The sequence below is a fragment of the Pecten maximus genome, chromosome 18, assembly GCF_902652985.1.
Source record: "Pecten maximus chromosome 18, xPecMax1.1, whole genome shotgun sequence".
NCBI classification, from domain to species: Eukaryota; Metazoa; Mollusca; class Bivalvia; order Pectinida; family Pectinidae; genus Pecten; species Pecten maximus.
The window spans coordinates 3,153,515-3,165,629 of NC_047032.1; the positions used below are offsets into that span (position 1 = coordinate 3,153,515).

A 12,115-nucleotide genomic window follows, 5' to 3' on the forward strand; every position below is an offset into this window, starting at 1 on the left:
AATTTAAAATGATATAACACAATGGCTGCTGTTCTATACATTTTGACTTTAAAATCTGTCAAAATGTTAGTTTTCTGAGTTACATGATGAAAATGATCTTGAATTTGTTTTCATTTCATTTGAGATTTTATGAAGTTTTCTCAGATTTTATTAATTTTGCAAGCCTTTAATATCCTATACACCGTGTATCACTATAATGGATTGGTGATATCACTATAAAGGTTTGGTGAAATCACTATAACGAATTGGTGAAATCACTATAACGAATTGGTGAAATCACTATAACGAATTGGTGAAATCACTATAGCGAATTGGTGAAATCACTATAAAGAACTGGTGAAATTACTATAACGAATTGGTGAAATCACTATAACGAATTGGTGAAATCACTATAACGAATTGGTAAAATCACTACAATGGATTGGTTTATCAAAGTAGTGATTTATCGTAGATGTATGTTAACTGTATGAAGACTTTAGTATGCTGGTGTTCTCTACTAGAGAACTTAACACTTGTGGCATAGAGATTTTACGGTAATCAACCACTACAAGTAACCGTCTATGAGATAGAGAAACAGGCGTTTCGTTACAAACACGTGCTCCACTCCTCAGCGCACTCAGCATGTTACATAGATAAGTAAAACAGCTTCTTTTAACATCTAACTCAGAGTTTTGGCAGCTATTTGTGTCGCTGATTTGCATAAATAACCATCATCCTCTGTTTACCGGTTAATTACCTGTGTTGTGTGATCGGCCTCACTGCCGGGGAACATGTACTATATAACTGTAGCTGTGTGAGTGTTGTGTGATCTGTCTCACTGTCGGGGAACATGTACTATATAACTATAGTTGTGTGAGTGTTGTGTGATCTGTCTCACTGTCGGGGAACATGTACTATATAACTGTAGCTGTGTGAGTGTTGTGTGATCTGTCTCACTGTCGGGGAACATGTACTATATAACTGTAGTTGTGTGATCGACCTCACTGTCGGGGAACATGTACTATATAACTGTAGTTGTGTGAGTGTGATCGACCTCACTGTCGGGGAACATGTACTATATAACTGTTGTTGTGTTAGTGTTGTGTGATCTGTCTCACTGTCGGGGAACATGTACTATATAACTGTAGTTGTGTGAGTGTTGTGTGATCGGCCTCACTTTCGGGGAACATGTACTATATAACTGTAGTTGTGTGAGTGTGATCGACCTCACTGTCGGGGAACATGTACTATATAACTGTTGTTGTGTTAGTGTTGTGTGATCTGTCTCACTGTCGGGGAACATGTACTATATAACTGTAGTTGTGTGAGTGTTGTGTGATCTGTCTCACTGTCGGGGAACATGTACTATATAACTGTAGTTGTGTGAGTGTTGTGTGATCGACCTCACTGTCGGGGAACATGTACTATATAACTGTAGTTGTGTGAGTGTTGTGTGATCGACCTCACTGTCGGGGAACATGTACTATATAACTGTAGTTGTGTGAGTGTTGTGTGATCGACCTCACTGTCGGGGAACATGTACTATATAACTGTAGTTGTGTGAGTGTTATGTGATCGGCCTCACTGCCGGGAAACATGTACTATATAACTGTAGTTGTGTGAGTGTTATGTGATCGGCCTCACTGTCGGGGAACATGTACTATATAACTGTAGTTGTGTGAGTGTTATGTGATCGGCCTCACTGTCGGGGAACATGTACTATATAACTGTAGTTGTGTGAGTGTTATGTGATCTGTCTCACTGTCGGGGAACATGTACTATATAACTGTAGTTGTGTGAGTGTTATGTGATCGGCCTCACTGCCGGGAAACATGTACTATATAACTGTAGTTGTGTGATCGACCTCACTGTCGGGGAACATGTACTATATAACTGTAGTTGTGTGAGTGTTGTGTGATCGGCCTCACTGTCGGGGAACATGTACTATATAACTGTAGTTGTGTGAGTGTTATGTGATCTGTCTCACTGTCGGGGAACATGTACTATATAACTGTAGTTGTGTGAGTGTTATGTGATCTGTCTCACTGTCGGGGAACATGTACTATATAACTGTAGCTGTGTGAGTGTTATGTGATCGGCCTCACTGCCGGGGATCATGTACTATATAACTGTAGCTGTGTTAGTGTTGTGTGATCGACCTCACTGCCGGGGAACATGTACTATATAACTGTTGTTGTGTGAGTGTTGTGTGATCGGCCTCACTGTCGGGGAACATGTACTATATAACTGTTGTTGTGTTAGTGTTGTGTGATCGGCCTCACTGCCGGGGAACATGTACTATATAACTGTTGTTGTGTTAGTGTTGTGTGATCGGCCTCACTGCCGGGGAACATGTACTATATAACTGTAGTTGTGTGAGTGTTGTGTGATCGGCCTCACTGTCGGGGAACATGTACTATATAACTGTAGTTGTGTGAGTGTTGTGTGATCGACCTCACTGTCGGGGAACATGTACTATATAACTGTAGTTGTGTGAGTGTTGTGTGATCGACCTCACTGCTGGGGAACATGTACTATATAACTGTAGTTGTGTGATCGGCCTCACTGTCGGGGAACATGTACTATATAACTGTAGTTGTGTGAGTGTTGTGTGATCTGTCTCACTGTCGGGGAACATGTACTATATAACTGTAGTTGTGTTAGTGTTGTGTGATCTGTCTCACTGTCGGGGAACATGTACTATATAACTGTAGTTGTGTGAGTGTTGTGTGATCGACCTCACTGTCGGGGAACATGTACTATATAACTGTAGCTGTGTGAGTGTTGTGTGATTTTTTCTCCGTGGCACGATTTTTCATTTTTTTATCGTTCGTTTAACGAGACAGAGATGTTCTTTTATTACATTTAAGTTTATTTGTACTGGACATTCATAAAACTATCTAATCTAAAACCCCGGGTCACTTTAAGCTAAATTTCGAACGTTAGATTAAGGGGGCGAGAGGGGGGGAATGACTTGTGTATGTTATACATTTTAAAGAATTAATTTCCTATTAAATTCCTCAAGAGATAGAATAAATCGGTTGTGTTGTTGTTTGAGTTGTCCAATCATTGCTAGATGATATACTCGAAAACAAACGTCAAAATCTTTGCGATGTGGCCTGAATATGCTGGTCCAATAATGCGTTTTAGAAATGCTTCAAATCTCCTATTCAAAGAAAATGCCTAAAACTTGTTATAGCGAAACATTATCACCTCATTCTGGGTCAGAGGTCAGCCCACATGACCTGTATAACCTTTATAAATAAAGCTTCCGTTTGGAAAAATAATGAAATTAATCAAAATGTAAAGAACAACGCCATATGGATTACTTCACGCGCACAACAAGCAGATGCTCAGCCAGACATCATAACACGACTGGTAACTGTTTTATACGTAACTCGTGACTGGATCATTCAAACGGTATGGCCTGAAATTGTTGACATACAGATAGAAGGGCACATCGAAGATTGGTGCACGTGGACTAAAGAGTTTACATAGGGAAACTTTTATTTTTCTACTAAATTTGATGGCGCCGAAACACAGAAATATATCGTGTTCTATTTGTGATTCACTGAATCCTTCTCCTGGTTGGAAATCAATGATTTTAAAGAAGAATTTGTAACTGAGTTTCTGTATCAGCGATGGAGTGAATTAGGTAAGTGTAAAGATTCTCAGCAGAGTAATAACATCTTCGTAGCTAATCACTTTCATCAAATATCGACATATGCACGTGTACATGTATGTGTGTATGGGGGTGGGGTATCCAAATACATCAAATATCAAATATTTACCAAAAAAATGTATAGATAAGTGCCAAAATGTATGTACATCTTTATCTATATCTTTGTTTGATTTCGTGGATGTATACTTTAGTTATTAGATTTCTTATTTCATTATTTACAGAAAATATAACGAATAATTTTTTTATATTTTCCTATAGATGGGGACGGCTCACATCTTCCTGCTGTCAGTGTTAATGTGTTATGCAGGGGCGCCGTCTACCAGATCGGGTAAGTGCTACCTCGCCTCTATACAGAGGCGCCCTCTACCGGATAGGTAGGTACTCACTTACCTCTATACAGAAGCGCCGTCTACCGGATCGGGTAAGTATTTACTCACCTCTATACAGAGGCGCCGTCTACCGGATAGGTAGGTATATATTCACTTACCTCTATACAGAAGCGCCGTCTACCGGATCGGATAAATATTTACACGCCTTTATACAGAGGCGCCCTCTGCCGGATAGGTTGGTACTGACTTACCTCTATACAGAAACGCCGTCTACCGGATCGGGAAAGTATTTACTCGCCTCTATACAGGGTCGCCGTCTACCGGATAGGTACGTACATGTATGCTCAGTCGCCTCTATACAGAGGCGCCGTCTACCGGATCGGGTAAATGTTTATTCGCTTCTATTCAGAGGCGCCGTCTATCGGATCGGGTAAGCTTTATTCGCCTCTTCATGTTGTCAATGTTTATTGAAAATTAAACGAATTTGAAAAATTTCATAATAATCTTTCAACATAAAGTTGGTAAGATAATATTATTTGGTTATTCACAAGAATAATTTATTTACTAAACCTGTGAGTATTGTTTGAATTAAGAAAACTGACGTCACACAGGAAGAAGACGCCCATTGTCTATCCCGTTATGAAAACTCGATTGTCCAGTTTAGCGAAGTTTCCGTTCTCCCGGCTATGGCTCTTGTGTGTAACTGGATATACACAGCTACATGTATATACAAATTCCTGCTTGTGTCTGTTTTGCCTATTTTAAAAGTATGGTCAAACAAGAGTTGTACGACTGTTATGACAAGCCAAGTTGTCTTTGATACAGGTGTATGTTTTTAAACATACATGTACAGTATATACATGTATACCAAAACGTCCTCACTGAAACTCGGTTAACTCGAAGACTCGGATAACTCGAAGTTTTTTTTCACGATCTCGACGATTTCGAGTTAACGGGGTTTGACTATATATAAAAGATATCTTATTTATTATATAAGATATCTTATTTATTATATAAGATATCTCATTTATTATATAAGATATCTTATTTATTATATTAGATGTCGTTTATTTATTGGTTAATTGCTGGATCAACATTGCTCCTAGTTAAATAATAACTTGGTTTGTCATACACCTCGCCGAGAGTTGGTTGGACTTTCAACCCAACATTAACTGATGTTTCGACTATTCTTCTTTAATCCTAGGATTTATATGTCGAAGCGTGTAATTTTTATTGTTAAAACATGTCCCTTATATCGTACATATTGTGATGGGCCAACTATTTCATCAAATTATAAGGATTTAATGTTAATTGGTAATGTCCTCTCCCTCTTCGTTACACATTATCAAAAATCCAGTTACAAAATAATCATTTTCGTTATAAAAGTCCTGATACGGTATATATAGGGACCGGGTCGGTGTGACTTGTGCATAGTGTTAAATACTGTCTCTGTCACTCAGCTGAGGGACCCGAGTCGGTGTGACTTGTACATAGTGTTAAATACGGTCTCTGTCTCTCAGCTGAGGGACCGGGTCGGTGTGACTTGTACATAGTGTTAAATACGGTATGTGTCACTCAGCTGAGGGACCCGAGTCGGTGTGACTTGTACATAGTGTTAAATACGGTCTCTGTCACTCAGCTGAGGGACCGGGTCGGTGTGACTTGTACATAGTGTTAAATACAGTCTCTGTCTCTCAGCTGAGGGACCGGGTCGGTGTGACTTGTACATAGTGTTAAATACGGTATGTGTCACTCAGCTGAGGGACCTGGTCGGTGTGACTTGTACATAGTGTTAAATACGGTATGTGTCACTCAGCTGAGGGACCGGGTCGGTGTGACTTGTACATAGTGTTAAATACGGTATGTGTCACTCAGCTGAGGGACCGCGTTGGTGTGACTTGTACATAGTGTTAAATATGGTGTCTGTCACTCAGCTGAGGGACCGGGTCGGTGTGACTTGTATATAGTGTTAAATATGGTCTCTGTCACTCAGCTGAGGGACCGGGTCGGTGTGACTTGTACATAGTGTTAAATACGGTCTCTGTCACTCAGCTGAGGGACCGGGTCGGTGTGACTTGTACATAGTGTTAAATACGGTCTCTGTCACTCAGCTGAGGGACCGGGTCGGTGTGACTTGTACATAGTGTTAAATACGGTCTCTGTCACTCAGCTGAGGGACCGGGTCGGTGTGACTTGTACATAGTGTTAAATACGGTCTCTGTCACTCAGCTGAGGGACCGTGTCGGTGTGACATGAACATAGTGTTAAATACGGTCTATGTCACTCAGCTGAGGGACCGGGTCGGTGTGGCTTATACATAATGTTAAATACGGTCTCTGTCTCTCAGCTGAGGGACCGGGTCGGTGTGACTTGTACATAGTGTTAAATACGGTCTCTGTCACTCAGCTGAGGGACCGTGTCGGTGTGACTTGTACATAGTGTTAAAAACGGTCTCTGTCACTCAGCTGAGGGACCGGATCGGTGTGACTTGTACATAGTGTTAAATACGGTCTCTGTCACTCAGCTGAGGGACCGGGTCGGTGTGACTTGTACATAGTGTTAAATACGGTCTATGTCACTCAGGTGAGGGACCGGGTCGGTGTGACTTGTACATAGTGTTAAATACGGCCTCTGTCACTCAGCTGAGGGACCGGGTCGGTGTGACTTGTACATAGTGTTAAATACGGTCTATGTCACTCAGCTGAGGGACCGGGTCGGTGTGACTTGTACATAGTGTTAAATACGGTCTCTGTCACTCAGCTGAGGGACCGTGTCGGTGTGACTTGTACATAGTGTTAAATACGGTCTCTGTCACTCAGCTTATGGAGCATGCTTCTTTGGCTAAGGAGAGAGTCATGGATTATCACGCTGTAGACCCGGGTTCGATTCCGGTCTGGGCCTTGGCAGGAATATGTTGTCCACGTTATGTTAACAATTTATTATCTATTCGTGTCAATATATCGATCTTTTTCAGGGCTAGTTTTATCAAGAAACAAGAGGAACGTTAAGAGCCGTGCTGAGCTCCGATCATGCGCGCGACACAACTGTAGGTAAGACCCAAGCTTCCAAAGACAAACTCTGATACCCAACAAAGGGACAAAATAACCATATCGTCATTACAAGGGGACAAAATAACCATATCGTTATTACACGTGGACAAAATAACCATATCGTCAACACACCGGGACAAAATAACCATATCGTCATTACACAGGGACAAAAAAAAACATATCGTCATTACACGGGGACAAAATAACCATATCGTCAACACACCGGGACAAAATAACCATATCGTCAATACACAGGGACAAAATAACCATGTCGTCATTACACAGGGACAAAAAAAAACCATATCGTCATAACACAGGGACAAAATAACTATATCGTCATTACACAGGGACAAAATAACCATGTCGTCATTACACGGGGACAAAATAACTATATCGTCATTACACTGGGACAAAATAACCATATCGTCAATACACAGGGACAAAATAACTATATCGTCATTACACAGGGACAAAATAACCATATCGTCAGTACACAGGGACAAAATAACCATATCGTCATTACACGGGGACAAAATAACCATATCGTCAATACACGGGGACAAAATAACCATATCGTCAATACACAGGGACAAAATAACCATATCGTCATTACACAGGGACAAAATAACCATATCGCCATTACACGGGGACAAAATAACCATGTCGTCAGTACACAGGGACAAAATAACCATATCGTCATTACACAGGGACAAAATAACCATATCGTCATTACACGGGGACAAAATAACCATATCGTCATTACACAGGGACAAAATAACCATATCGTCATTACACGGGGACAAAATAACCACATCGTCATTACACAGGGACAAAATAACCATATCGTCAATACACGGGGACAAAATAACCATATCGTCAATACACAGGGACAAAATAACCATGTCGTCATTACACAGGGACAAAAAAAACCCATATCGTCATAACACAGGGACAAAATAACCATGTCGTCATTACACGGGGACAAAATAACTATATCGTCATTACACTGGGACAAAATAACCATATCGTCAGTACACAGGGACAAAATAACCATATCGTCATTACACGGGTACAAAATAACCATATCGTCAATACACAGGGACAAAATAACCATATCGTCAATACACAGGGACAAAATAACCATATCGTCATTACACGGGGACAAAATAACCATATCGTCATTACACGGGGACAAAATAACTATATCGTCATTACACAGGGACAAAACAACCATGTCGTCAGTACACAGGGACAAAATAACCATATCGTCATTACACAGGGACAAAATAACCATATCGTCATTACAAGGGGACAAAATAACCATATCGTCAACACACGGGGACAAAATAACCATATCGTCAACACACAGGGACAAAATAACCATATCGTCAATACACGGGGACAAAATAACCATATCGTCAATACACAGGGACAAAATAACCATATCGTCAATACACGGGGACAAAATAACCATATCGTCAATACACAGGGACAAAATAACCATATCGTCAATACACGGGGACAAAATAACCATATCGTCATTACACGGGGACAAAATAACCATATCGTCATTACACGGGGACAAAATAACTATATCGTCATTACACAGGGACAAAACAACCATGTCGTCAGTACACAGGGACAAAATAACCATATCGTCATTACACAGGGACAAAATAACCATATCGTCATTACACGGGGACAAAATAACCATATCGTCAACACACGGGGACAAAATAACCATATCGTCAACACACAGGGACAAAATAACCATATCGTCAATACACGGGGACAAAATAACCATATCGTCAATACACAGGGACAAAATAACCATATCGTCAATACACGGGGACAAAATAACCATATCGTCATTACACGGGGACAAAATAACCATATCGTCATTACACAGGGACAAAATAACCATATTGTCATTACACGGGGACAAAATAACCATATCGTCATTACACAGGGACAAAATAACTATATCGTCATTACACAGGGACAAAATAACCATATCGTCAATACACAGGGACAAAATAACCATATCGTCAGTACACGGGAACAAAATAATCATGTTGTCAATACATCCCCCTAGCAACCTTCGGTCACCAAGTTAAGTAAGCCAGAATACAAAATAGATTTTACCGTCTATACACAAAAGGCCCGCGGGTCTTTACAGTCATCCGAGTTCTAATATATTACAGTCTATTTGACCCATTTTGGCCCCGCCTATCAGCCTATTGGGGTCAGTCAGGGCCAATATGTGCAAACCACCAAACTGGCATCCATACCGACAGTTTTAACCAAGTTTGAAATATTTCTAATGACAAATCAACAAATGATTCCCAAAAATGCGATTTCCCAACATAAACTACCTGTTTTTTCTTTTTCTTTTTTTTTTAATAGTAAATTTTACCCGATACCGAGGGGCAAATGTGAGACCCCAGGGTCTTGAAATTTAAAAATTTGGTATAAATCACCTTCCTTCCGTCCACGAAGAGTATTTGATTCTATTTTATTTGGCAATAGAAGTTTTCAACAAATTTTCATTGAAATTTCATCTGTACACAAAGATGATGAGAGAACTCGCAGCAACATTTTAAATGTATAAGTCCAAACCTAGGTAACTATAGAAACAGAAGACCAGCCAGGCCAAGTAGTTATTATTCCTTGGAATACAAGTCTAGTTATGTCTCAACCACTCCACCCACCGGAAACTGATGTATCTAATTATTCATCAAGGGAAGGGCGTATCCATATCGGGCTCACAACATGCTCTAGAATTAACTACTAAGTCGTAAACTCTGCCAGTAGGGAAAGTAAATGTTTCGGCATAGCCGTATAATATTCTGTTGGCCCGGATATGACGCGACAGGTGGCGTTACTGGTCAAGATGAAGTATGTGATTGGTCAATGTAGCGGTCAATGCAAAATGCAAATATGCAGTTAAAAACGAAACAAAGTTAAGATTGAATGCAAGCTGAATAAGTGGATGTATCTTTTCAAATGACACATTAATAAAATTATATTCCTGATTCAAATGCAGTCCTATTATCACCAAAAATGATTCAAACTGATATAATTTTGTTATCTGTGCTGAAACACATTAGTTCGTTCATTTATTTCACCCGCAGTTTTATATTATAACCACCAACAGTAAAACTATGCCGTTTATCTTTTTTAAAGATATTTCGTGTTACTAATGCTAAGTAAAATTTTACGCGTTAAATGCTAACGCTGTTTAATCTATCTCGTTTTTGACATCTACGGCCTTTCATAATACATATTTACTGAAAATTATTTAATTGCAAAATATTGAGCGAAATATACTGTGCCAAGTATTTGACATTTAACAGAATGTGCGATTGATAGCGGTAGACTATTTTAATATCAGAGTAGGTATTTTGACTCGTACAAAAAATTGTTGATGTTCTGCAGTCACTCAGATCAGATTTTTAACTCATAGGAAATGTAATTTATGTTGTAGCAACATCGCCTGCTCAAATATAGACGGCTGGCATCTGTACGGATCAGACTGGGGCTGTTGTGGTAACTATGACGGCTGCTGCACGTGGGCGTCCGTCATCTGTTACGCGCATGACGTCATATGTCAATGTTGTGACTATGGATGGTGGTGTGGGCCGGACTGCAGACGGGAACCGGAGTGTTTTCGTCCCGGCCGGAAAATCCCAAACCGATATGGAGGTCTGGATCCTAGTTTTGTGAACCAAATTCCACAGAAGGAATATTTCAGAAATACGAACGGGGTTGAGCAGGCAGGACGAAATAACACTTGGCAAAGTAACAGGATTCCAAACGGAAACGTAACTAATAAACTTTACAAGGAGCGAACGTCGAATGAAAGTGAAAGTGGTACTAACGGAGAAAATTTATCGGAGACTGTTGGAGAATTAGCGAGAAACGAAGGTGAAAACATTCAAAATATCACGCAGGAATTTAACTTTTTAAATGTTTCAAGTGATGAATTGAACTATTCTTCTTTTGTTAAAAACGTCGAGACGGGAGAAGATAGTCAAACCGAAAATGTCACACAAGACGCCATTAACAAAACCAGTGAGTTGAATCAACATGAGAGAAACTTGTCAGACAAAGCAAACCGCATAACAAACCAACACAGCAGTTCTTCAGAAACAAAAGAAAACAAAGACGAAACTTACAATAGTACAAACCAGACAAGCAATATGACAAATTTCTCCGGAGAGGACGGCGAATTTAACTCAACAGGTACGTTTGACGATAGCAGAGCGGACAGCCAACCCGGCGAAGGAGAGACGGGCGAGCCTGGAAACTCGGATGAACTACTTCAAAATGATATACCTGTGGCCAGGACGTCTTCAGACGATTCCGTACAGGACAGCCTTGAGGAGGACGGTAGTGGCCAGCTGTGACTTCGGTACCGGTGTACCTTATTAATGTATTAGTTCACGTTTAATTGTGTAGTGTTTAAAAGATATAATGAAATATTTACAAATGCTTCACAAATCAGTCTCTATGATTATTAAAAATCAAAACAGTCATTTTATGATAAAAATATTATAGCCTTTTGATTTCGGTTAATATATAGGGACATGTCTAGTCTTGTATTAAACAAAAAATATCTTTAAAAAAGATAAACGGCATAGTTTTAATGCTGGTGGTTATAATGTAAAACTGCTGGTGAAATAAATTAACGATCTAATGCGTTTCAGCACGGATAACAAAACTGTATCAGTTTGAATCATTTTTGAATCAGGAATGTAATTTTATCAATATGTCATTTGAAAAGATTCATCCGCTTATTCAGCTTGCATTCAATCTTCACTTTGTTTCGTTTTTAACTGCATATCTGCATTTTGCATTGACCGCTACATTGACCAATCACATACTTCATCTTGACTAGAAACGCCACCTGTCGCGTCATATCCTGGGCAAAAAGAAAATTATACGGCTATGCCGAAAAATAGCCATAATACCTATATATTAAGTCTTAATATATAGGTATTTCTGACTATTTTTTTTAATAAGACTAGACATGCCCCTGTTGTTAATACGTGGTTTTATTAGCCTAGAATGTA

The 12,115-nt window shown here is 39.8% G+C and overlaps 1 protein-coding gene across 1 annotated transcript; it reads left to right on the forward strand.

Moving 5' to 3' along the window:
• The first annotated feature begins 3,414 nt into the window (after positions 1-3,414).
• Positions 3,415-11,565, forward strand: LOC117316794. The gene is made up of 4 exons (XM_033871567.1): positions 3,415-3,634; positions 3,920-3,989; positions 6,965-7,040; positions 10,528-11,565. The coding sequence occupies exons 2-4, from the start codon at positions 3,920-3,922 to the stop codon at positions 11,447-11,449; spliced, it is 1,068 nt and encodes a 355-aa protein (XP_033727458.1). The 5' UTR covers positions 3,415-3,634; the 3' UTR covers positions 11,450-11,565.
• Positions 11,566-12,115: the final 550 nt, after the last annotated feature.

Excerpts from the sequence above, each read along its gene's own strand:
- LOC117316794 (XM_033871567.1), top strand. The coding sequence starts at position 3,920 with ATGGGGACGGCTCACATCTTCCTGCTGTCAGTGTTAATGTGTTATGCA. Across the intron at positions 3,990-6,964 it reads GGCGCCGTCTACCAGATCGG|GGCTAGTTTTATCAAGAAAC; the intron begins GTAAGTGCTACC and ends GATCTTTTTCAG. Across the intron at positions 7,041-10,527 it reads TGCGCGCGACACAACTGTAG|CAACATCGCCTGCTCAAATA; the intron begins GTAAGACCCAAG and ends TTTATGTTGTAG.